The sequence below is a fragment of the Halichoerus grypus genome, chromosome 6, assembly GCF_964656455.1.
Source record: "Halichoerus grypus chromosome 6, mHalGry1.hap1.1, whole genome shotgun sequence".
In the NCBI taxonomy this organism is placed as follows: Eukaryota; Metazoa; Chordata; class Mammalia; order Carnivora; family Phocidae; genus Halichoerus; species Halichoerus grypus.
In genome coordinates this window covers 150,325,424-150,353,377 of record NC_135717.1, presented here as the reverse complement: position 1 = coordinate 150,353,377, position 27,954 = coordinate 150,325,424, and the positions used below count along the sequence as shown (strand labels likewise).

The window sequence follows — 27,954 nt, the reverse complement described above, 5'->3', positions numbered from 1 at the left end:
CCACAACAATAATGCATTCTTGCAAACTATGTATTTACAAAACAATAAATGAGGTTTTTAAAAAAATGAATAAACATGTAAGAATGTTTGAAAAAGCAAGATGACCAAAAAAAAAAAAAACCAAAAAACCATGGGCATTGGAAATTATCACTAAGATTTGAGAAGCAAAATTAATTAAAAGCAACAATAACAGTAACGAACCCCATGTGCTCAGCCAGGCAAGCGGGCCCTGCAGTGTTGCACTTCAGAACACCAGCGACCTCTTGTGGCCAAAATTGATACTTTTAAAATTTGTGTCCCTGCCTCATAGGATGGGTGATTAAGAAGGTTGCCTGATGAAATTCTGTTTCTTTTTCAGATTGAAATAGCCACAGTGATGCCTTCTGGCAACAGAGAGCTCCTTACCCCACCTCCACCGCCAGAGGAAGCTGAAGAAGAGGAGGAGGAGGAGTCCACCCCCAGACTGATCGATGGCTCTTCTCCACAGGGGCCTGAATTCACAGGGGTTCTGGGCCCACACACCAACGAAGGTCAGGTCCATCAAGGCTGATTTGAATTAAGTCCACTTGGTCCTACCTCAATGCCACAGGCAACCCACATGACCCACAGAGAGAGTTTTGTCATAGGATCTTTGAAGCAGGAGATATACATGTATTTTGTATTCAAATATAAAGCAGTTTTAATATTCAGCTTTGGCATGATGGAAATTATCAAATAACCAAAGATTTGGGACAAAAATATTTATCTAGCATCATTACTCCAAACCTCTGTGGTGGAATGCATTTCTAGAACAAAGAATCCACTACGCTGTTAGCAAGATGAGAATCTATGTCTGTGAGAGCCGGCCACAGCAGTTCAGGGTGGTAAGGTAATGATGGCTGATTTTGATGACAGCAAGAGTGGTAATATTTTACACTGACTGGGCACAGACTATCTGTGGGTCACAATGCCCACCTCACGTTCTCTCATTCGACTACTACAACCTCCGTGTAAAGGTCTTAGGTCTTTCTTACTGAGGAAACTAGCTCAAAAATGGTAGGAACTTGTCAGAGATCACATAGCTGTTAGTTTTTCACACGGGGTTTAAAGCGAGCCTGTTCTGCTTCTTGTCTGTGTACTTATTGGAACATAGACTTCTTCTCATTCAGTCCTCGGGAGCAGCCGAGTGGAAGGCATTCCATAACGCTGGACTCCATCTTGTACAGCCGGATGGTGATCTAAACCAGAGCCTTTTAGTTAATGAGAAAGAGTTCCTGATGCTAAATATGATTCTATGATCTGTCTATATTTCTTCTTAAAATTTGTCAGTGTCATCCTTGGGGGTACTCAGATGGACTCACACCAGAAGGCTTTCCCACACAGAGAATGGCATAGCGAGGGGGTGTAGAAAAATGAGTAGAATTCCCATTGCAAAGGTTTATGAGTACAGAGTTGAAGTGTCTCTGTACTCTAAGCTCTGGAGATACAAAACTTATCCTTAAAATGACTACTGTTCTCATGGACTTTTTTTATCTAGTACAGGGAAACAGACATGCAAACAAATGTAGAGGCAATAATATGTTCCAGATAATACGACAAAACTCTGTACAGAACATACTGAGAGAACAAAATGCCAGCTTTGGGACTTGCTGGATACACAATCTGGAGCAAGGCATTCAATATTTTTTGCCTTAGTTTCCTCGTCTAAAATATGGGATAATAAATAATAGATCTTACTTCACAGAATTGTTGTAAGGATTAAATGAATGAATTTAGTGCCTGACCCATAGTAAACATAATAAATGTTAGTTATTCTCATGACTCTATTATTGATAAAAGTTTATTTTTTTACTCTCAACAAATGTTTCGGTGTACAATACAGTTTTGTTAACTCTAGGCATTATGTTGTACAGCAGATCAGAACTTAATCGTTTTGCATAACTGAAACTTTATAGCTGTTGACCAGCAACTCCCCATCACTCCCCACCCAGCCCCTGGTAACCATCAATCTACTCTGCATCTACCAGTTTTTAACTGTTCACCAATAGGTTATGTAAAGAGTTGTCTGCTGTAAAACGCTGTGTATATGCCAACCACTAAGGTGTTTTACATATATGAACTCTTTGAAGAGTCAAAATGATACTACGTACTAGGTATTGTTATTTCCACTTTACAAATAGGAAAACTAAAACCCCAACATAGTGTAAAGGTTGTCCAAGATCGTGGAGGTGGTACATAGCAGTGCTGAAATGCAAATAGAGACCACTAAACCCTAAGCCAGTGTCTCAATAGATACATCAGGGATTCTTTCCACATAGTTAACATTCTATGGAGTAGAACATTCTCCAAATAAAACCAAGGAGATGCACATACAATAGAAGCAAATGTAAGTGCCCAGAAGAAAGTTTCCAGTAGGGAAAGTAAATATATCTAGAACATTATTAACTTTTAAGTAATTTCAGATCCGTCAAAAGTGGACTAATCTGGCATCATTACCTGTACTCAGGTCTATTAGCCAAGCCAAGGCACAACAGAAAAACATAATGCCCAATCTTTTCAAAAGCTTTAGTCAAAATTATAGCTCAAGAATGTCAGCTTTGAAACCATATAAAAAATCTATGACTTTAGGAAAAAAAAGCTATCTCCAAAGTAGTCTGAGGGTGAGTAATGAAGTTAAAACTTTAATTAACATTTTCATTTCCACAAAGCATCGCCAGAAATTCTAAACTTTTAAATTTAAATCTTTTTTTTTAAAGATTTTCTTTATTCACTTGAGAGAGAGAGAGTGAGCAAGCAAGAGAGAGAGAGAGCATGAGCAGGGGGAGAGGGAGAAGCAGACTCCCTACGGAGCAGGGAGCCAGATGTGGGGCTCAATTCCAGGAACCTGAGCCAAAAGCAGATGCTTAACTGAGCCACTCAGACGCCCCTAAATTTAAATCTTATATATTCATCAAAGTTAAATAGCTTGGAAAGAAATATTTAGAGCATTAGTTATCAAAATATCATATTTTTTTTTACTATTAATACAAATTTCTAAAAACAACATCCTGAAGCCATATAAAGTAGACTTGGGTTATGAGTGGAAAAAAGAGAATTAAATTATAACTCTTGTGAATATATATATATATATATAAATTACTCTAAGCATTATTGCTAAATTAGCAAAGCCATGAATATATAGAAGACTCAAATGCCTTACTTTTTAAAAATTTTATAAGTGGCCAATATTAATTTATAATGATTTGAAAAATTGGCAAGTGTTAAGTATTTTATAGCTTCCCCTTAAATTGTCTTTCCTAGATTTCCAGTCATAATATAGTTTTCATTTCTGAAGCTATTATTGTAAATAACTTTCCTACTTAATGATAGCAAGAAGACCTTAGTAGGTGCGTTACTGTTTCTTGATCACAAACTACAAATGGATCCTTCAACTCAGGCAACCAGGTGTCCTGGTTTGCCTGAGAGTGAGGGGTCCTACCATGGGGGATTTTCAAGGCTAAACCCGGGAAAGTCCCAGCGAAATTGGGATGAACTGAACACTGAGCAATCGCAAGAAAGTCCTTCCATCACTTCCATCTAGTTTCCTTCACGGCTCTTTCACATCCTCTGCTCATCTCACACCTTACCAACCTTCTTCTCCTCCTCCCTTGACTCCTCAAGCTCATCAGAGAGCTGAGCCTCCTACTCCACAGAGAAAATGCAATCTTCTGGTCAGCAGCTTTTCAGTCTTTCTGTTTTCAGATGTAATCTTTACCTACATTGACATGCGTGTGCCTTATCCCCCTCCCCCCATTACAACAAACTGTCCTCTCACATGGAGGATGTGATCCTTCCCGCTATGCTTCCGGTCCCATTTCCTACTGCCCTCTCAGGATCCTTTTGATATTCCACTTCTCCTACTTTGGATCTTTTTCTTCAAATTTCTCCTGCCTCAGTCCATTTACACACCACATATATATCTGCTTATACCTATCACCATCTCTCTCTCCTCCTTCACAAACATCTCAATAGCATTGTCTATATTTGCTGTAACTATCTCTGTACCCCAACTCCCTCCTCAATTGGCTGTTAATCTGGCTTCCAGCCCCATCACTCCACAGCTCTTACTGAAGTAGCCTATAACCACCACAAGGACTAATCCAAGAGATATTTTCAGTCCTTAACTTACCTGACATCTCAGCAGCCTTAGAATGTTTTCTATTCCCTTTTCCGTCAAACTCTCTCTCTCTCCATCTGGCCTCCATAACATTTCCCCATTCTCTTTTCTTCCTTTCCTTCTGGTCATTGCTTTTCTGTCTTCCTTAGAAGCTTACTGTCCTACAGGACCACTAAACAGAGCGTGAAGGAGGTGTACGTATATGTGCGCGTGCATGCAATAGAGAGAGACAGACCAGTATGTTGAGATATAATCCAGCCTCACAAATACCTTTTGGATCTGTTGCCTTTTCTTCAACATGTCACCATGACCCCAGCCAAGCAACCATCATCTTTTATCTAGATAACAACTTATCTCCACTCTGTCCACTTGCCCTCCCTCAGTCTTCTACCACACCTTCAAGCGAAATGATTTCTTTATACGCAAATCTGATCATGCAATACTCTGCCCATCCTTAGGATAAGGAACAAAACCTGCAATAATACAGCCGATAAGGCTTCTGTATGGTATGTCCCACACATTTCAGTGCTCTCTGTGCTATAGTCGCGTGGACCATCTTTCAGTCCCTCCAAAGTGAAGGGCCTTGGCACATGCCGCTTCCTCTGCCTGTGTACTCTTCACTCCCCCCCGCATGGTCAACTCCTTCTGTTCTTGCAGATCTCAACTCAGTTATCACCCTCTCAGAGAACCATGACTGTCAGACTGAGTCGAATTCCCCTATTTTATGCTCATACATATCATGACATTTTGCACAGTCATCATTTTATTTGTGCAATGCACATTTATCTTACATAGAAGATCATAAAATAGAATTGTGTCTCTTTGTGCTCCTCGCTGTTTCACCAGCTAGCACAGTGCCATTTACCTAGAAAGGATTCAGTAATTACATATTGAGTGAATTCATATTAATGATTATTACCCTATCTTTTTCTTGAAGCAGATTGTTTCAGTGGTGTGTTTAAATATTGAACCAAAGACCTAATAAAAATATTATGTGTGATGCTGCAGCTTTACAAAAACCACAGTCTTAATATTTACATTTGAAAAGAGAATTTCTAATAAGTATAAAAGCAACAACCACACTGTATCCACTCGGTAATTTAAAATAAATTTTAAGACAGTACAAAGAATGTACTAATTATTGTGGCTGCTTTAATTGGTACATTTGACTTTAATTTTGATTTACAGAAAACTATATGAGAAAATATGAAATATACCAGGAAGGCCTGTATGAGACCGTAAACTTATTTAACAAACATCTAATCACATTATTTCTTAGAAATTGCATTTGTTACTTACATATAATTATTTGCCTCTACCTTTTAGACTTTCCAACCTGCCTTCTGTGTACATGTATAAGTACCACCGTATACTGTGATGACCATGACCTTGATGCTATTCCTGCGCTACCCAAGAACACTGCTTATTTCTATTCCCGCTTCAACAGAATTAAAAAGATCAACAAAAATGACTTTGCAAGCCTAAGTATGGATGACAGCACTAATATCTTTGTCTTCTTTACAGACTTTCCTAAAATTGTTGCACTATAAAATGAAACTTGAATATGAAAATATGGCTCATAAATCAACTATTTTTTCTTATTTAAATATTTGAAGGTTTACTTTAATTATGTGAAAAAATGATTGAGTGTTAAAGTTCATTATGAAACTATATAGTTGATATTTTCAAATACTGTATTTTCAAGAAATAGAATCATAAATATGTGTATTTTATAGACTAGAACTCATTATCATGTCATGACATTGAGTAAAAGTCATGGTCATGTATTTACGGGGATTTGGGTTGTTTGAATAGGCTGCCATTAAAGCACAATTGCTTTATGATTGATGCATACAAGCCTATATTCTGACTTTATAATGGTTGCCAACTTAGAAGAATTTTGGTACTTGTCTTTATAAAGTGTTTTAATCATTTGAAAATTTATTTTTAATGTCTTTGTGTTTTAATGCTAATGTATCTATAACTATTAGAAAATATAGCAACCTGTCATCACTGAGGAAAACCTTTTAAATAGTAAAATCTAGACAAAGTTTATGAAGAATGTAGGGAAAAGACCAGTTATTTTAAATATAATGTGTCAATACCTTTGTTAAAGTTATGCTTTCTTACAAGTACATAAATATGTATAGTGTTAGGTGGAAACAATTAAATTTTTATATAGAGTAGTTAGAAATAATTATTTCATTAATTGCCTATTGCTAATTCACTTCATATTTATATTTGCTTTTACGTGGGAAAATTTATCTTCATATTTTTATGTGAGCAAAACATATTCAAGAGTATTTAACTATTTCCTTCATTTTTCCTTCTAGATGATTTAAGAAGGATCGATCTGACATCAAATCTAATATCTGAGATTGATGAGGATGCATTCAGAAAGCTACCTCACCTCCGGGAGCTTGTCCTGCGTGACAATAAAATAAGGCAGCTCCCCGAACTGCCAAATACTTTGACATTTATCGATATCAGCAACAATAGGCTGGGAAGGAAAGGAATAAAACAAGAAGCATTTAAAGTGAGTTTTAAGTTTGGATATGGAAGACTCTCATCCTTCCGCTCCATTTACTGTCAATGACGAGCATTTTTATTTCCATAAGGAGATTCAATTTGATGAGATTTTTACCTCCTAAAATAAACTATACAATACTAATGTATCAAGCTTTTGGGAAATACTGCGTTTTGGTAAGTTCTGAGGCTGGTCGAACATCAAGAACAGAGAGCAGAGCTTGCATAAGGAGTGAGGGGCTCCCTGGAGTGCAAGTCTCTAAGGAGCACCTGGAAATGGTGTCAGCCAGACAAACTGCATTTTCCAAGAACTCCACTCAAGGCGAATATTCTATGTGGCTTAAAGGATGACAACTTGTGCAGGGTGTGGGTGGTGCCTTGAGGTAGAAGTCTTTTAAATTACCTTGTAAAAAGAATGGATTTGGTTAATCTTAGAAATGTTGTTTTCTAAGTGAAGAAAGCAAGTTTGGGGCTAGACGGTCTTGCTTAGAGTAACAGCATAGAGTATGAGAACACACACCAACCAGCTTTCTTACCCACTCTTAACTGTATTCAAGCTGTTTTTCTAAATCTCTGTTAAACAAACACATTTAAAATCCTGTTTGAAGGGACACAGGGAGAGTGCAGGGGGCTGTGTGGACCAATTAGCACTGAGCAACGGCAGAAGTCCTATTTCTCCACCAGCTCTCCCATAACCCTGGTAGGCGACGGAGCTAGGACTCCTCATTGTAGCCTGCCAAGGGTCAAAGTTCAGTCTCCCCATTCAGCTTTTGTTGGCATGGGTGGTGGTGAGTCACAGTTTGTTCTATGGTAGTTGGCTAGAGTAAGCCTGTTATTGTCTAAATGGTTTTTTTGGTCTTGCTAGGCTGCCCTTTTCCTGGTACTTGTACTAGACAGAACAGGATTTTGTTGGAGAGAAATTCTTTTTTCTCCATCCCTGTAACACGAAGGCCATTCTTCCTCTGCCTTACCCAAATCCTCCAAATCCTATGCAGAATGTCTTCTATGTGAAGACACTGCCTTGCTTATAGAGAAAAAGTTAAGAGTGGGCAAAGCAAGGTTCTTTGTAGAGATTGAGAAGCACTTTACATTTTCATCAAGAAATATTCGCTTACAGTTAATTTTTCCAAAACTCATTTGACTTGTCTAGTGACCTGGAGAACCAATCTGCTTCATCTTTGCAAAACGAGACCTTGACAGGCGTGTGTTATTTTACAAATAGTTGCATGAACAGGGAATGGAAAATACAATTGTGGTGCTGCTAATTTCCACTAAGTCTCTACATTTGGAATGTTTACAGGATATGTATGATCTCCATCACCTCTACCTCACCGATAACAATTTGGACCACATCCCTCTGCCACTCCCAGAAAATCTACGGGCCCTTCACCTTCAGGTAGGCTTCCACCAGTAAAGTATGCCCAACAACTCCATGGAAAACAAAAGCAAAGAGGAGGAAGTCAGGACACTAAAACTGTTTATAAATGACCTGTTGACACACTGTCACCATTTTTCTTCTTTTTCTCCTCTCATTCACTCTCTCGATCAGAGTGCAAGGTTTTTGTACATTCATGCCTGTCTATACTGATTTACTGATTGACCTTAGTCTTTAAAGATTTTCAGTCTTTGTCAAATCATAATGCATCTTTCTGGCACCCAAAATTACTTTTGAAAAAAAAAAAACCGAAAATTTCATCTGCTGAAGAAATGTGTAAGACTTAGAAATGGAAAACAAAAATGGGAGAAAGAAAAATCTAATTAATTTCTAGCTTTCAAGAGAGGGAAAAAAAATGTCAATTTTAGCTTTTAATTTTAGGTTTTATGTATTGAATTAAATTCAATCCTAGGGCATTCCTATCTGCTGAGAGATGACAGACTTCCATCACTCTGGATTAAGAAAATGTGTTTCCAATGTGTTTTCTAATTCTAAATTAAATTTTATTACTATTGTCTGTGATAATATTGACCCCACAAAGTAACTGCGTCTCTGATATTGTATTCAAACACAGTGGGCTTGTGTATACAATACGACATTTAAAAAAAAGTAATTGGCTTCATATTCCTTATTCTAAGATTTAAAAGGCATTAAGTGCACCCTTTAAAAATCTCCCTTCTCATGACTACCTCACCAATATCCAGTATATAGCTGTTTTTAATTTACATTGTCTTCAATTTATATTTTTAATATTTATATAAAAATCCCCAATATTGATTCATTTCAAAATGTTTGCCAAAATATAGTATAGTAATTAAGAATGAAGGCTCTGGCAAAAGCAGATTCTCTGGACTGAAATTCTATTTCTAATACTATCTAAAGATTGGAAAAAATATCTGAGCCTCCCTGCACCACAGTTTTAGATTATGAAGTGAATAGTAGTTACTGGAACATGATAAGTACTTACATGTAAGGCACAGTTATTATTAACAGCAGGTACCTATTATCTATCAAAGGGAGTAGTACAGCACCTAGGCACTAAACCTTTTATTCCTTGTGGACCCTTTGTAATGAGAAGAGGGTCAAGCCATCAGAAAGATATAATGATTATAAACATATATGCACCTAACCATATATAATTATACACTCATATTATTGTTATTAATCATTATTACATTATTATAATGATTATAAACAATATGTCTCAAAAATGTGTGAAGCATAAACTATCAGAATTGAAAGGAAAAATAGACAATTCAGCAACAAGTTGGATCTTCAATACTCCATTTTCAATAATAGAACAACCAGTCATAAGATCAAGTAGGAAATAGTTCAAGAACACCTTAACAACATCTTAAAAATTAACTAGACTTAACAGTCGTCTACACAGCATTCCACCCAACAACAGCAAAATATACATGGTTCTCAAGGGTTCAATGAACATTTTCCAGGATAGGTCATATACTAGGCCACAAAACTAGCCACAAAAAATTGAAAAGAACTGAAATCATGCAAAGTACTTTTCTGATTACAATGGAACTAAAATAGAAATCAACAACAAAGAAAATTTGGAAAATTCACAAATATGAGGATATTAAACAACACTTTCCCTAATAAGCAATGAGTCAAAGAAGAAATCTAATAAATCATTTAAGCAATGCCGTAGGTAACAAAATCGATATACAAATATTAATTGTATATGTATACACTAGAAATGAACAATCTGAAAATGAAATTAAGAAAACAATTCTATTTATACTAATCACAAAATAATAAATCACCTAAGAATAATTTTAATCAAAAAAGTACAAGATTTGTAGACTGAATGCTACAACATTTTTGAAAGCTTTCTGCACAGCAAAAGAAACAGTCAACAGAGAGAAGAGATAACCTATAAATGGGAGAAGATATCTACAAACCATACATTTGATAAGGGGTTAATATCAGAAATATGTACAGAACTCAAATAACTCAATAAAAAAATCAATTAAAATATTGGCAAAGGACCTAAGTAGACATTTCTTAAAAGAAAGCATACAAATAGCCAACAGGTATATGAAAGGATGCTCAACATCATTCATCATAAGGGAAATGCAAATCAAAACCACAATGAAATGTCACCTCACTGAATAGCTATTATCAAAAAGATCAAAGATAACAAGGTTGACAAGGTTGTGGAAAAAAAGGGAACCCTTGCGTGCTATTGGTGGGAATGTTAAGGGGTACAGTCATTATAGGAAATGGTATGGAGGTTCTTCAAAACGTTCAACAGAACCACCATATGATCGAGCAATCCCACTTCTGAGTATATATCCAAGGGAAATGAAATCGGTATCTCAAAGAGACATCTGCACTGTCATGTTCACTGCAGCATTATTCACAATTGCCAAGATATGGAAGCAATCTATGTGTCTATCAAGGGTGAATTTACCTTACCATTTCCTATAATGACTATATCCCTTACATTCCCACCAATAGTACACAAGGGTTCCCTTTTTTTCCACAACCTTGTCAACCTTGTTATCTTTGGTCTTTTCGATAATAGCTATTCAGTGAAGTGGCATCTCATGTATACAATGGGATATTATTCATTCTTTAAAAAAGAAAAAAAAATTTTAAAAAAAGAGAAAATTCTGCTATTTGCAACAACATGGGTGAGAATATTATGCTAAGTGAAATAAGCCAGACACAGATGGACACATATTGTAAGATCTCACTTATATGTGGAATCTAAAAAGTCAAACTCAAAGAAGCAGAGAGTAGAATGATGCCAGGACTTGGGGACTGGGGGATATGGGAACATGTTAGTCAAAGAATATAAAGTTTTAGTTATTCAGAATGAATAAGTTCTGGAGATAAAATGTAATACAGCATGGAGACCATAGTTAAGAATATCTTATTGTGTACTTGAAATTTGTTGAGAGTAGATCTTAAGTGTTCTTACCAGAAACACAAAAAAGGTAACTGTGGGAGGTGATGGAAATGTTAATTAGCTTGATTGTGGTAATCATTTCACAATGTAAACATATATCATAACATTATTCTGTACTCCTTAAACATATATAATTTTATCTGGCGAGAAACAGATCTAAATAAAGGAAAGATAGTCCATATTCATGGTTTGGAAGATTTAATAATGAGATGGAAATACTCCCCAAATTGATCTACAGATCTTTTATATAGAAAGTCACAAGTAATCCACTAAACTATTTGAACGAATAAATGAGTTCAGCAATGTGGCAGGTCATAAAATCAATATAAAATATCAATTGTATTCAATACACTAGCCATGAATTAAACCACAATGAGATACCACTTCACATCCACTTGGCTGGCTAAAATAAAATAGACAGATAATTACAAGTGTTGGTTAGGATGCAGAGAAAATTGGAACACATATATTGCTGGCAGGAATCGAAAATGGTGCAGCTACTTTGGAAAAGTTTGACACTTCCTTGAAATATTAAACATAGAGTTACTATAAACCCACAATTCAACTCGCAGGTATATACCCAGGAGATTTGAAAACATATGTCAACACAAAACTTGTTTGCAAATGTTCATAGAAGCATTATTCATAAGAGTCAAAAGTAGAAAAAAAATCCAAATTTCTATTAACTGATGAAAGGATAAAAATGTGGTATATATCCACACAATGGAATATTATCAGACAATAAAACAAAAAGAAGTACTGATACATGGTACAAAATATATAAACCTTGAAAATGCAATTCTAAGTAAAAGAACCCAGCCACAGAAGATGATCTATGATTCCATTTACATAAAATATCTAATATAGGAAAATCCATAAAAACAGAAGTAAATTAGAAGTCACCATGGGCTAAAGATAGGGGAAAATGGAGGTAGGTGGGAGTAATTGCTAATATCTACAGGGTTTAACATGTTCTAAAATTAAATTATGGTGAAAAATATTAATTAAAAAAATTAAAAAATAATTAAACTATGGTGATGGTTGTACAACTCTGTGACTATCTTAAAAACCACTGAACCATATACTTAAAACGAAGGAATTTTATGGTATGTGAAATATACTCAATAAAGTTGTTTTTAAATATGTATTTCTGGGCCCTGCTTATCTTCCTGATAGTTGCTCACTTTCTCCCTCACTCTACTTCAGCCATGTTGACTCTTTTCCCATTTTTGAACATTCCAAGGTAATTACTCAGACTGAACGTGGTCTTCTCTCTCCCTGCAATGTTCTTACCTTGGCTCTTTCCATGCCTGTGTGTTGTTATTCCATTCTCAGCTCCACTGCTCTCTCTTTAAGATAACTTTCCACAGTTACCGCTCTTCCTTTGCAGTACCCATCAGTTTTAGAAATAGCTTTTTCTTTACATTTGTTTTCTCACCTCCATATCTTACATTTCTACTACTGAAGTGCGAGCTGCTTTAGGGCAAGCCTGTATCTACTTTGTGCTTCAGTGATTTAATCCCCACAGCCTAGAAAGTGCCCAAGGCATAATGATCCCGTAACATGCATCTTTGGATAAGAGAAGGAACAAAAGAATTAAAATGGGGGTGAAGCAAAATGGACTGTGTTATTAATCAATAATAAGCATATGTTATATTTTGCCTTATCATTTATTGTTCATGTCTTTTAGAATAACAACATTTTGGAGATGCATGAAGATACTTTCTGCAATGTTAAAAATTTGACTTATATTCGTAAGGCGCTAGAGGACATTCGATTGGATGGAAACCCTATCAATCTCAGCAAAACTCCTCAAGCGTACATGTGCCTACCTCGTTTGCCTATTGGAAGTCTTGTCTAATTTGAGATAATGGTTAGCATTATGACGCCCACTATAACGGAACAATTCTTACTCCTCTCTTCAAAAACAGAAACTCAGCATGATACTTTCAAATTGTGTTCTAAAAAATGATATACAACTATAAGTTTTAAGATATGATGACAATTTAGCAAGTTAAGCAAACACCAAGTGAGTCAGGAATAAAACCAAATGGTGTACAGTAAGAGCAAAACTAAATGATAACAAGTATTTCATAGGTACTCTTGTAAATCACATGTAACTTGCAAGTTTTAAGGATTTATATCCCATATAATTTCAAGTTAAGTCTAATAAAGAAAAATACAGAATGAACACGTTAGGTGTTTTTAATTAAACTTTTCTATTCCTTTTTTTTTTTTTTTACTAAGGCATGTTTCTGTTTCCAAATTTATTAATGAGAATGAAGGAGAGAATAAAAGAATTTGAAATTTACAATGGCCTTGTGGGAAAATATTCATTATAATCACAACATGCAAATAATCATATCCAACAATATAACACATAGCTTCAGTTTTTGAATAATATTTTATCACCTTAAAGATCTGACAACTCATTTTAGACCCTTGCCTAAATGGCAATTTATTGGTATATCTCATAAGATGGAGGTGCTGTAGGAGGACCCTACACTTGTCTCATCCCTCGAACACAACTAGATAACTATGAAATCATTCTATTGGTATATTTCTGTGCCTGTGAACAGAACAAAATTTAGAAAATGGAAAAGAGACGATGATATTATCACCACACTAGGGAAGAAGCTAAGGAATGCCTGCTAAGGAAAGTTGATCTTTCTAAAATGTATGGTCATCATACAGGGACATGGTTACAAACTGAAAAAAGACAAAGGAACATACAATGAAAGGTGATATTCCTTCCAGCTGCAAACCTCAAGTTCTACTCCCGAGAAATAACTAGGCAATGGTTTCTTGCATGCTTTTGTGAAAGTTTCCATGAGAAACAAAAACTTGTACATAAGCCATTTCCCTTTTTTTAAAGATTTATTTATTTTAGAGAGAGAGCAAGAAAATGGGAAGTTTTCTGTTGAAAGGAAGAGTGTGAGCAGGCAGAGAAGCAGGGGGAGGAGGGAGAAGGAGGGGAAAGAATCTGGAGCAGACTCTGTGCTGAGCATGCAACCCAACCTACGGGGCTCAGCGGGGCTCAACGTGGGGCTCAGTGTAGGGCTCCATCCCACGACCCTGAGATCATGACCCTGAGATCATGACCTGAGCCAGAAACCCAGAGTCGGACGCTTAACTGACTGAGCCACCCGGGTGCCCCAAACAATTTCCCTTTTTTATACAAATATACATGTGCAAGTATTACACACATACACATCACCAACATGGATTTTTAAATACAAGAGATAATCACTCTTCTAAATCTTGCTTCTTTCACTTAAAAATATTTCTTGATGATTTTTCCATATCAGCACATACAGTGCTACTGATTCTGAAAAGCACATATCAGCCCATTACACGAATGAGCATTTTATTTTTTTTTATTTACACTAAAACTGCAAAGATTATCCTTGTGTAAACATAAATAGCTTTGCGTACATGAGAGAGTACATCTATGGATAAATTCATAGAAGTGGAATTCTGGGTCAAAGAGCATATTATTTTAAATTTTAATAAATATTACTAGATTGGCCTTCAAAGATGTTATACCCATTCACACTTTCACCAACAGGGTGGGAGAGTGCATGATTCTCTACAACATCACTAAAATGGTTTAGTATCAAACTTTTTCATCATTGCATAATCTATTTCTGAATTAATCTATTAAAGTAAAAAAAGGGACAATTGGTAATTGCACACCTCTAATTTTTAAAAACATACAATATATATTTTTATTTTCAACTATCTCTTTCAGGCAAATATATTTCTTCATCTATATTATCTGAGTTTTTCTCATTACTCCATATCATCTGTCAGATGCCATTATTTGTAGATACTAGAGCTAAATCCCGAATTTCTGTAGTGCAGTGATTGAAGAGAATTGTTCTCATGTTTCTCCACAGTAGATGCATACTCATTTCCTTGTTTCAGTTTAAAATACAAATACTGATATGTTTGTCATAATGAAAAATATCTATTAATTTTCTTGAGACCTATGGGGAAAACTAACCATGCACTCATTTAATCATTTAATCATAATTAATCATAATATCCTATACCTCCAAAGGTGTAGGATATTCTATGACCAACAGATGGCGCCTACCTTTTTGGTTTCTCAAAGTTAATAAAACTTAAAAAAGAATAACCATCAACCCATCATTATAAACCAGTGATAAATATGGAATTTTCATTTTGACTTGTTAGATATACTCCCTCATAAATACAGTATCCTGAATCAGACTAAAAGTAGAATTCTAACATTGCAACTGCTGAGTTTTCTATTGTTGCCTTTAAAAAATTGGCACAAAATCAGCAGCTTATTATCTCTCAGTTTACGAAGGTCAAAAGTCCCATGTGATTCAACTGGGTTTTCAGCTTAGCATTCCACAGGTGCCAAGGGCCGATAATGATTTTAGAGACCTATGAAAATGTTTTCATTTCTTTTAACATAAAAGAAAGCAAGATAATGATAATAATGATGATAATGAAAATAAATATGGAGTAATGAACCTAGCCTGGTTTATATTTACCCTTATTGCAACAAGTCATAAAATAGAATTTTTATTTTTATTTTTTTATGGAGGAAGGGGCTCATGAAAAAGTCATAATGAGGCCTTACCCACAGGAACCTCACTGATGATCTTAGATCTCCCCGCCAATAGCCTGGAAACCACTCTGCCCTCACAGCCTTCCCTGAACACTGTTATTACAAAATTGAGGGGTTGTAGCAAAAAGTGAAGTGAATTAAAATAACGGGAGGAAAAAGGGCATTATTATGCGAACATATAGGGCCAACTGACATGTTCCCAGGCGTTATGGCTTCCTACTCACAAGGCTTCTCTGCAGATTTAATTCACCATGATTTCTAGAAGGACAAAGTGCTACCATAGCCCTGAAAATGTGATGACAACATTTTAGTATTCCTTCTAAATGCATCCTATTTCCGGGGCCATTTCCAACACCTCACATTCTTAATTGAAAGCTCTAATTCTAAAACTGATCCCTGATTAAATGCTGTACTTTTTAGTAACTTTTTTTTCTTTATTCAATTGTTACACATGTTTATTTTTCTCAAATATTACAGGTCATTTTTCACGGGGGGGGGGGAAGCACTTCATTCTGTTGCCCATAATATAGTGTACTTTAAAATTACTTATGTTTATTACATTTCCATGCTAACAATTCCTAATTAATCATTACTAACGACACGTTTTTCAAACGTCATGACTACAATATGTTAGATTAATTCTCTGAAAATCCTGAGTAATTAAAAGGTTAATAATATTTTCAAAGGGTGATAGTGAATAATACCTACACATAGTACTATTATGGGTGCAACATTCCCATCCTCCTTAAATCTGCAGAAACTGTCTTTGTGGTTACCTCTTTACAGGGTTAGATTTCTCTTCATAATTTACTTAAGTGACATGAGAATTCATTAATGGAGAAGTGTCACAATGTTACTCCCTGATGCACAACACGCCTCACCAATTTTCCAACTAACCCCACAACTTCCCAGATTATCAAGAGAAAGAAATGAGTTAATTTCATCTCACTTTTTGAAAAGCTGGGAAGGTTTAATACCTTGTATTTAGCTTCTATGACCAACAGATGGCGCCTACCTTTTTGGTTTCAAGTGACTGTACATGGTTATCTTCAGAGTTGCAAAAGGCAAGTTTTTGAGAGTGTATAAAATGCATTCCGTTTATTTATTTTTTCATATCCCATAGAACTTAGCTGGTTACAAAGATGGATCTAAAAAAATATTTGTTGAATTTTATTTATCTGACCAATTTCTCAGGTATATCCAACTTCTCTCTAAAAAATTTTATTTATAAGTTTAATTAGCTGAGCCTTGCTTTCCAAAAGCCAATTGAAAAACGCTAAATCTAATACATATACCCAATTACACTGCACCAGAATAAAGGGTAATTAACATTGGCAATCTGGAATAGTTTAAATATGCCATTCTTGATAAATATAAAAATGAAGTACCTATCTTCTCATAGTTTGTTTTGTATAGGGTGCTCTTGCTGACTGAATCTTGAATGAGTTACTACTGCCATCAAGTGTTAGAATTCATCCTTTTCAATTCACACAAATGCACAAAAAAATAACACCAAGATAGTAGTGTGTTTTCAACTTAACAGTTTAATGTCCTATGTAACATAAAGCATAGCATAACCTATGCTGTCATACAGCATTTAATGGAATTTCAAAATGCTGCATGCCATTAAAATCTCCCAAATAAAGTCATAACTAGTTACTATGAAGGACATATTGAACTCAAGTTGGTCTGTGTGGTGAACAGACTCTAAGGTAATCCCCCAGTGAACTTCCTACTTCTTGGTATTCATGTCTTTGTGTAACCTTCTCCCCTTGAATGCTGCTAAGACCTGGGTCTTGCTTCTAACCAGTAGAATAGGACAAAGATGGTGGATGTCACAAATGTCCATGTCAAGCCCATACTATGATACATACGCACATGTGTGTGTGTGTGTGTGTGTGTGTGTGTGTGTGTGTATTTTCATTGTGCTACGAAGCACTAAGGAGATCTGCTTTGCTGACTTGATGGAATGAGCAGCCCTACTGAGAAAGCCCATGGCAAGGAAGTGAGAACAGTCTCTAAGAATGGCTGTTGACCCCCAGGACCTGTGGGTGGCCTCCAAATCTAAAGGCATTCCCCCAGCCAACAGACAGCTAAAAGGCAGGGCCCTCACTTATATAGCCACAAGGAAATAAATTCAGCCCATAACATTTTCCCAAATGGAGCACCCCAGATGAGAACCCAAGCCAGCCAGGTGCCTTGACCTTAGCCTGGTGAGACCCTGAGCAGAAGACCTGACTAAGCTATTCCTGGACCCCCTAACACCTGAAAACTCTAATAAATGCATGTTATTTTAAGTAAGTTTGCGAGAATTTGTTACACAGCAGTAGAAAACTAATACTACATACTAAAACACTTCATTTTGCAGTGTTTAAAGAATATGGGCCAATTAAAAGAGGTCTTTAAAAATTCCTTAATTGCATTTCTGAAAGTTATGTTTAACATGCTATGGTGGTAATTTTCTTGGGTGATTTGCCAGTACATGACCAATTTGAATTACAATGTCAATCTACCGGAAAAAAAAAAAAACTAAAAATCATAAATCATAATTTTCTGCTTCTCTTAAGAAGAGTAAGGATGGAGCAAGAACAATACCTTGTTAACGTTCTTTAATAAGGAGAATTAATATGAAATGTATGTCACCATGGAAAAAAATTGTACAAAACAATGTCTTTAATTATCTGTGAGTTAATCCCTTTAAAACAAAGAAGAAATTGATGAGAATTCCACTACAGCAACATGGTCAATTTCTAACGTTCCCAATTAAAACCCAGTATGTATAACACATATGTCCTCAGAAAAATAAATCTGCAGTATCAGCATTCCAATTTGAATTAAGCAGAGTAAGGGGAGAGTAACCGCCAAATGTGTGATTCTACATCCAGAAAGGGACACTGGGGGCTAAAAGTGTCAGTGTTCTGCACTTTGAGTTAAGCAGGCTTGTCTCCAGCAAACCACAGAGCAAACAAAATTGAATGAAGCCTGTGGAGTCTACAGGTCCCATGGCAACGGTTGGAGTCCTGATCCAAGATCCCCCACCCTGTTCTCAATTTTCAACCAGGAAGGCATAAATGACCTTTGCAGGCTTCGGGGCTTTCCCACATTTACTTCTCTGTCATGTACAGGAGGCCTGCATAGACTCGGCTTCCCAGTGGGCAATGTTCCATTTTCCACAATTCCACTCACCACAGGAAAGCAATAAAAGGATATACTCTGGGATGGTTTTCTCTAGGATCGAGCCTGGTAGCTCGTCCTTGATGTTTCTAATAAGTGGGACAAGAAAAGGGGACAAGGGCAGGGATGCTGATTTTGGCATCACGCACAGGGTTGGTTACCTTTACATACACTGTACCAACTTCTTTTAAAGTCCTGAAGTATTTAAGTATGACAATGATGATAGCTAACACCTACTGTGCGCTCGTGGGGTACCCGCACTGGCTGCTTTAATGAAGTACCTTACTTAACCTTTAACGTAACTCTATGGAATAGGCATTGTAACTGTACTCTTGATGTGGGTTAGGAACCTGAGATTTACAGAGGTTCATCATTGCTGAATTGAAGTTGAAGCACATTTTCATTAACAGATTTCAATTTTTTTTGAGCAGTTTTAGATTTACACTAAAATGGAGTAGGTTTCCCATATAGAGAGATTTTCCATGTAGTCCTTCTCCCCACTCACGCAGAGCTTCCCCCATTACCAACATCCGCCCCCCCAGAATGGTACTTTCCTTTCAACAGATGAACCTACATTGACATATCATCATCACCCAAAGTCTACAGCTCACATTGGGATTCAGGCTTGATGTTGTACATTTTACGGATTTGGATGAATGCCTAATGACATATATCCAGCATTACAGTATCACTCAGAGGAGGTTCATGCTAATTTAAATCAAAGCCCATATTCTTAACTGTAATGTTATAAAGACTCCCAGTGTATGTGTTGTCTGATAGACAAAGCGACCCACCAAAAGACATAATTGGCATATTTGTATTCTCAAGAATAAGCCCACTGTATACATCCTGGTACTACTTATTTAATCAGTGGACATTTGCACGCTATGTTACAGTTAGCAAAGTGTTTTCCCAAAGGATTTCGTGTACTCATCACAAGAGTCCTACTTAAGGTAGATGGGCAGTATAGTGCAGCCACGTGGTGAAGAATTTGGTTCGGGGGCCAAAGAGGCTTAGGTTTAAATACTAGTCCCAAAGTTCCTTGTCCCCACGACCTTGGGTATATTAACCTCTCAATTTCCTCATCTGTGAGGCGTGGTAACAATGCCTACCTCACAGAGCCTATAGGTGTTAGGATTACGTGCCATGAGCCCATGCTTGCTGCAAGGACACGCAATAAATGTTCGTGGTCGTGTTTCACGTATGATGTACTACAACCCCCAGGAGTTTGAAGAGTGTGCACAGGCCATAAGGTAAGGAGTGGAACCCAGTTTTCTGACTCTAGGGCCTCTTCCTCTATCCCCTCGACCTCCAAAGGTGTAGGATATACGTTTTCCAATATACAAGTTCTCCCCCCCTTCCAAGGGGTTCAGCTAAAGGTCCATCATCTTTATCCCCGCACCTCCAGGTGGTACAAAGGTTTCAAATTAACTGCCCCAAACGTTGTCTGAGTTGGGAAGCACAACCCCAGCCTAGGGTCCGCTTTCCCTCTTTCAAAAACTGCGTCACAAGCCCCCTGCGAACATTCACGGGGCACCTCGTTCCACCCGGAACCCCCTCCTCGCACAGGGAGAACGACCTCGGCCCCAATTGGCTATCGCCCTGGGCAACCAAGGACGCGGTGGGCACGCGGGGGCTCCGGCCGGTATTTAAAGGCTGCCGCTGCCCGCGCCACCTCAGTCCCGCCAGGACGGCGACGGTGAAGCACCTGGGTTGGGAGGGAGCAGCAAGGTAACGCGCAACCCCTGCCTCCCCGGTTCCCAGCCCGCGCCTCCGCCGAGGCGGGTGTGTGTGGGACCCGGGAGCGGGTCGCACCGTGCGTCGCCCACCAACACCTTCCTCCCCCACCATCCTTACCCAGCCCCAGTCCCGCCCAGCCCACCTGGGCGAGACAACTTGGGTGCGAAGGACAAGAGATTACGAAGGAAGAGCGATCGAGCAAGCGGAGAAGAGGGAGAAGAGGGAGAAGAGGGCTCCTCCTGGAGAGAAAGGCGCCATCCCGGCAGCAGGCACGTGGGGCTGCGCAGACTGACGAGGCTCTGCAGAGCTTCGGATCTGGCCAACCGACGACAGCTTCTAGGACGCTTCCATTTAGACCTCTGGGAGCTCCCTGAACGATGACCCAGACCCTCGACAAAAGGGAGGACCCTCTCAACCTGGGCGGCGGCTGGGCGTCCTCCGCCCCGTTACGTACCTGGTCTACCTGCCACCGAAGGCGCAGGGGCGCTCCGATATACAAGCGGCGCCACCGCTATGGTCCCAAGTCTGAGTACGAGCCCCCCAGGAAACAGCCGAAGCAACAGCACGGTCCGGGCCCTTGGTTCCAACCACCCCGACGGCCCTATTGGGCCGTGTGCTCTAACTGGGGGCGCTGGGGAGGGCCCTGGCGCCCACCTCCAGCGGGATTCTGGAAGCCTCCTGGCCGAGTGCAAGTGATCCGGGTGTTTGGTCTGCACCCGCTCTGCCTCTGCTGCTGCTCCTGCTGGCGCGGGCCCTGGAACCCCGGCTGGGCGAGGCCCCCCTGCAGGAAGAAGCGCTGGGGCCGCAGGGGCCGCGGCCTGCGCCGCCACCCTCGCCGCTCCTTCCCGAGGAGCCCGCCCGTGGATCTGAGCACGCTGCTACGGCCAGTCAACCTGTACGGGTGGCGGGCCCCCGGCATGCGGGCGCCGCGGAACACCACCCAGTTCATCATGAACCAGATCTACGAGGACATGCGGCAGCAAGAGAAGCTGGAGCGCCAGCAGGAGGCGCTGCGGGCGCAGCAGGCCCAGGCGCGCGGCGCGGCCTCCCCCGAGGGCTGCCCCGGGGACGACGCGCCCCCCAGCGGCGGCGCGGAAGACGCGGAGCCGCCGGAAACTCTGTACAGCTTCGTGCAGAATCCCTCTTGGGTCTTCGGTCCCGACCCCGACGAGGAAGACCAGTCTCCAGCCGCACAGCTCGGGGAGGAGGAGGACGACGACGACGAGAAGAAGGAGGAGGAGGAGTGTGACGAGGAGGAGTGTGACGAGGAGTGTGACGGGAAGGAGGAGGAGGAGAGCGAGGAGGAGGATGAGGAGGCAGAGGCCGAAGATGAAGAGGAGGTTGAAGAGGCTGACTGTGTGGAGGAGGGGGAGGAGGACGGAGGGGAAGAGGAGGATACAGAAGAGGAAGAGGAGGGGGCGGAGGAAGAGGAGCAGAGAGAGGAAGAGAATCATTTACCTCTGGAAATGCCTTTATCATTCTTAGTGGGGGCTGAGGAGGAGAGAGAGAACTTTATCAACTGTACTTATTTAAGCCCCAAACAGATAATTCCCAAAGTGCCACAGGAAGCTCTCCTCATGGTAGAGGACATTAACTGTTAGACCTCAGGAAAGGGATTGAGAATGGGATGGAACTGATTTGAGGCTAAAATAGATTAGCAACTTACTAAAAAAAAAAACCAATTAAAAAGTGAGTTCCATTAATAAACATACCTATGTAAACCCCTTCTTTGGCCATTATAAAATGTTTAAAAATTGGTGTGTTTCTTCATGACTACGGGTGGGGGAGGGGGAGCTTTCAAATATAATTTAATTGGAAATGATTAAAGGCCAAATATTTTATTACTGCAGTTTGAAGAGTTTCATTTGGTGTTTTCCCCTCTAGACACTTGAGGTTTTTTTTTTCTTTTTTTAATTCTGGCAATGCTGAATTTATTTATTTATTTATTTTTTTGGTAACAAATTTATTCATCTGTCTACTTAATGAGCTTGGAATCCACAGATATTTTGACTGTTACATGCTTAAGAAGCACAGGCCATGGCTAGTGAATGTGTATCAGTGCTCTTAACGTAATAGTGAAACCATTGAAAAATATTTTTCCTTGTAGATTCTCCACCTTCACAGTTCATTTTTGAGGGTTGTATTTTGATAACCCCATTCGCAGTCTCTTGTGGCATCGCTCATTTATATTCCTTGTTCCACAGTGCTATGGATCTTCCTCAGAAGAACATGAAGTTGCTTCTGTGGAACTGGTTATCTGCCATGGCCTCAACAACCCATAAATCCATGCATGAGAGGATTCCCCATGGTCAGAAGTCAACTTGTACATCTAGTTAAAATCCAAGGTAACTGCAAACAGTGGAACATAGCTTAGATTTTGAAGCCATGTTTTGAAGCCATGTCCCTGGATATATTCCTTGTCATAAGTTCACAGGAACCATAACAATAGTTTTTGCAGAATGGATTTTTTTTTAAGGATTATTGGCCTTCGGGGGGTGGAATATCTTATTTCTTTCCCAGTTTGTCTTCCTTAGAAAGGAGAGTAAAACAAAGATGTGTAAGTACAAGTCTGTTACTAGAGCTAGTTTCTAATATCTAAACAATTAGCTGCGGAGAATGCATTACTCAAAGCAATAGCTTTCATTCAGACATTTTTAGGAAGTAATAATACATTTCCTCCTGGGCACTTAATTCTCATAACTTGATAAAAGGTTCCATCCATAGCATATTTCCAGGCTATCCCTAGATGAAGAATTTGAACCTACTTTCTCAAAAATTACATTTTTTGACCAACTGTACTTCTAAGTATAGTTTGAGCCGCAATTTAGTATTTACTTGGTGAAGAGAAGACTGTATGGTGACACCTTACCTGGATGTTGCTTTTTACTCCTATATCCCAGTGTACTGCAGCTTTTGGGGTGATAAGCTTAAGCTCTTGGAAAGTAAAAAATAAATAAAAATTAAAGTGTTAAATGAAAGTACTCTGTTTTTCACTTATTATTATTGAAATATCAGAAATCTATTCAGCAATACTTCCGTGGTCAACAGGATGAACAGAGGTAACAGCTAACACACTGTAGGAATGTTAAAATGATGCTGAACACTCCAAACTACAGCAGTGGATAACCAAACATTTAAGAGTACTCTGAAAGATCATGACTTTCTACAAGATGCAATTTCTGAGTGACCTATAAAAGTGGTTTAAAACTAGCTACCCATAGTACTATTACTATTCTAAAGTATATATGTAGGGGGAAGCCAAGAGTCCTGCTCCTGAGACTGGTGCACGAATCCTTGCAAATCATAGCTCATAAATACTTTATCCAAGACAAATATTCACTAAGTCATAAGTATGTTCTCATTAAGGATTTAGGATTTCATTTAGGATTTCATTTCTTCATAATCACACCTGGACAATTCTCAGTTTATTATTACAAAAGATTCTACTTTTGCCTTAAAAAATATTTAACACATTAATTGCCTCCACAGGCATAAGGCTTTCTTCACTAGCCCTTGTAAAGGACATGAGCATGAGCAGTTCCTCAGGAGTTCCCTCTACTTCCCAACGAATAGTTACTGCACGACTAGGGGCCAAACAATGTGAATCGTGATAAGGATACAATGGTGCAAAAACAAAATCTCTACTCTCAGGTTGCTTCTAGTTTAGTAGAAAAGACACGTTAAATGAGGAGGTAGACAAATCAGTCACTGCAAGCAATGCTAAGGAAAAGCATTGCTATGATCATAAGTATAAATCACAAGGAAACCCAAGAGAAAAACTGGGGATATTAACTGTGGGCATAGGGAACCATGCGTGAGTCTAAAGGCTGGGAGCTGGGAGGAGCTTGGTGCCTTTAAGGAACTGAGGACAGAAATACAAGTGTCCCAAAAGAGCAGCCAATGAAAGTGACAGAGGTAGGCAAAAGCTCTCTTATCTGTTCATTTCTGTGCAACTCACATCTTCTGAAAGACACCAGCAAAAATTAATGAAGGAAGAAAATGATTAGTCATAGATGATTCTCTATCTGAACTCTTTGTTTTATTAGCCAGATATTGTGATGGCCCCTTTAATATGAAATAAATTATGCTGGGGGTGGGGGAGGATGGTCATCCCAGTAGACCCATCATTAACACTTTCCAGACGCCTCCCCAGCCACTATCGTCTAATGACAGGGTCGTAGGGATTGTTGCTTAGCATGCTTGGAGCCCTCCCATGGAGAACCTCTGCACAGCGTGTTCAGGACAACTTGATGATTCAGTAGTATCAGTATGAACTCAGAATAAACCCAGTCTTTAGTTTTAGAGTTAAGTGTACACTTGAAGAAAACACAATTTTCTGAAGTATGCTCATTATTCTTAAAGTCAATTCAAGCTTGACGAGTGAACACGGTGATAAAGAGGTGCCACGTGGCCATTTCTGTCAAGAATGGAGGTATTCTTTCCTTTGTCAATGAGGGGAAAAACAACATTATAAATCACAAATATGTTTAAAAGGCCCAGGCTTGATAAGAATCTTTGCTGTCTATTCTCGAGTGTTTTTAAATATAGAGACTTTGGTAATTTTCCTTTCCTAGTGACTGACAGCATTTCTTGATTTATCATCATTACTTTGTCTCCACAGTAACTCAAAGGGACTTTTTTTTTTTTTCTGTGAAAATATTAGTCTTCTAAGGATAGTAAATCCATTTGACAATTAGAGATCAACTCTGAATTCTGAGTATGGTTTCATAAAACTTTTAGCATCTGCATATGAAAAAAGTAATTCCAACATATTTAGTTCCATTAAAATAAACACAAGAGGTGACATAACCAGTTTCTTGCCGGCCACACAAAACCTAGAGAGTCTGGGAAGAAAATAGTACCAATATCTTCTCATACATGGTCTCGGGGCCTGGAAGTTAATAGGACTAAGAAAACATCTTCTTTAATTTTGATTTTAGCAGCATAATAAAATTATATATGCAGCTTTATTGTTTGTATTTAGATAGGTTTATATTAGTGTAATAACCATAGAAAATTACTCTTAATGCTTCCAAATTCCTTCGGCCTTGGTTATCTGCGTTTTTAAAGCAAAATCAGAATGTGGCTGCATATTGCCTGTTTCAGTACTATCGTTTTGCATCTATTTACTTTTAATCAGTTAATGGAACATAGCCAGACATCAAGGTCAGCTGACGGAAAAGAAGAATTTGGGCATCTGCGTGTGGTCACAGCTGCAAAAGAGACTCATGGCAGTCGTCACTCGCCTTGGGTCTGTTTCCTCAAATATACTTGTCATACGCCATTACCGCTCAGACCTACCGTGAAGATCAAATAACCCAATATTTAAAAAGTGCAGTATAAGGACGCCTGGCTGACTCAGTTGGTTAAGCGTCTGCCTTCGGCTCAGGTCATGATCCCAGGGTCCTGGGATCGAGTCCCGCATCAGGCTCCTTGCTCAGCAGGGAGCCTGCTTCTCCCTCTCCCTCTGCCTGCCACTCTCCCTGCTTGTGCTCTCTCTCTCTCTCACACAAATAAATAAATAGAATCTTTAGAAAAATAAGTGCAGTATAGACTGTACATCATTGTTAATCATTATATGCTAAACTACACCTTATAATCAAAATCATATCTGTTTCTGAACATTAGGTTACTTTAGATTCATTAACGAGGCTCAGGAAGTGTCATCTCATGGCAATTCTGTTGGACTAAGATATCTAGGTATTTTAGTTGTTAGCACTAACATGAACCACCTTGCCTTAGACATTCAGTTTTGGCTCCTGGTAAAATAGTGTGCAAATGTAGTGGTCTGGTGCCTTGATATTGAAAGTGCAGTCCATGGGCCCCACAGTATTGGCACCACCTGAGATCTTGTTAGAACTATCGATGCCCAGCCTCTAACCCACACCTAGTGAGTTGGAATCTGCTTCGTAGCAAGACCTTTAAGTGATATGCATGCACACGAGAGACCTAGAAATTCTGTGGTTGAGGGGTTTGGGCCCTCACAGGGCCCTCGTGGGAAGTTAATGATCAAGATCACAGTCCGTGGCTCCAAAACTTCTATTATTTACTACTTGTGTGACCTTAGGCATGTTACTGAAATTCTGGCTTCTCATTTTCTTCCTCTGTAGTATCTACCTCATGAGATTAAATGAGATTTTGAAGACTAAATGGGTCAATACTTACCAAACACTCAGAATAGTGATATTTAATACCTACTAGTTATCAGAATAAGCATTCAGTAAATGCACAGATGAGACCATTGACATATTATGTGGTGTCTAAAAGTCACTTGTTAAGTAATCGGAGCAACTATAAATGTAAAACCTCACAAGATAATTAATAAAATGATTCATTGATCTGTCTCATTTCCCCATGGATAACTGATCAGATACATTACTTTGAGCTGCACTTACCATTGTGCAGGGCTATGAAAATCAGTTAAATCTCTACAGCTAGAACTTTCTGTTCTTTATCATCTCCCCCTAATGCCAGGTCAGTGATGTTTCTTTCCTTCTTATGGCTGATATTAATTCCTTAATAGCTAGTGCTAAGAATTATCCACTCAAGTCAGGCTCATTCTTTTTCATACAGGCAATGGATCTTTTCAACATGTGTTTTGATGTAATGCTTAAAGAAGTTTCTATCTTGTGCTAAGCCTAAAGACAGTGAAAATTCCAATAAATATTAAATACCTGCTATAAGCAACCTACGTGGAACACATCAGCTATTCAGAACAGAGATCTTAATATTTCAAAAACCGTGTAAGCATATGCAAGATTCTTAACATGCATTATCACATTTAGACATATAGCCACACTGGGAACTAATGTTTTATTTTCCTAATACAGATGTAGGACCTGAAATTCAAAGAAGTAATTGTTTCAGGACCCAAGTCCTCTGTTCTGAGTTTAAAGTTATGGGCCCACTGTATTATTGGAACATCTCTCCCTGTTGTCTTATTTAAGACGGCCTGTGTAGGAACAAAATTTCCTTTAATAAGCTTGACCTAAGTTCCAAGGAGAGGAGAAAAGATTATAGTCTCTTCAATGAGGGGTTGGTAATAATGGCACCTAAGGAAGAGATACTAATATTCCTGTCTCAATTATCATTCTTAGTAGTAGTTTAATAGTTTATGTAAGTCATATGATGACAATCTTAGGAACTGTTAATTAGTAATTTTATATATATATGTGTGTCAACATACACCTATTTGGTGGGAAACAAAACACCTGATTGGGATAATTTATAGTTTTAGATGTTGTGTTGCTTCTCATCTATAATTAAACTATAATCAAAATTTTATGTTAGAAAAATATTCACAAGAATGGTAGGTAATTTTGTAGGGGTGTAAAATCCCTGGGTATCATTCATAATACTATAACATTATTGAAGGTTCTGTCTTATACTATTAATATTAGCACCTTCTG

At 38.5% G+C, this 27,954-nt stretch overlaps 2 protein-coding genes across 2 annotated transcripts in view; both read left to right on the top strand.

Annotated features, from left to right (window-relative positions):
• The window catches only part of EPYC (epiphycan), a 36,777-nt gene extending 23,509 nt beyond the window's left edge, over nt 1-13,268 (top strand). Inside the window, exons 3-7 of the mRNA XM_036111819.2 lie at nt 359-530; nt 5,462-5,620; nt 6,469-6,671; nt 7,962-8,057; nt 12,719-13,268. Of these exons, the coding sequence (XP_035967712.1) occupies nt 359-530; nt 5,462-5,620; nt 6,469-6,671; nt 7,962-8,057; nt 12,719-12,889 (801 nt within the window). The 3' untranslated portion in view covers nt 12,890-13,268. The remainder of the gene's footprint in view (nt 1-358; nt 531-5,461; nt 5,621-6,468; nt 6,672-7,961; nt 8,058-12,718) is intronic.
• A 198-nt stretch (nt 13,269-13,466) lies between these two features.
• On the top strand, nt 13,467-22,146 carry CCER1 (coiled-coil glutamate rich protein 1). Its single transcript, XM_036111818.2, has one exon. It carries the CDS (start codon nt 20,923-20,925, stop codon nt 22,144-22,146), a length of 1,224 nt encoding a protein of 407 aa, XP_035967711.1. The 5' UTR covers nt 13,467-20,922.
• Nucleotides 22,147-27,954: the final 5,808 nt, after the last annotated feature.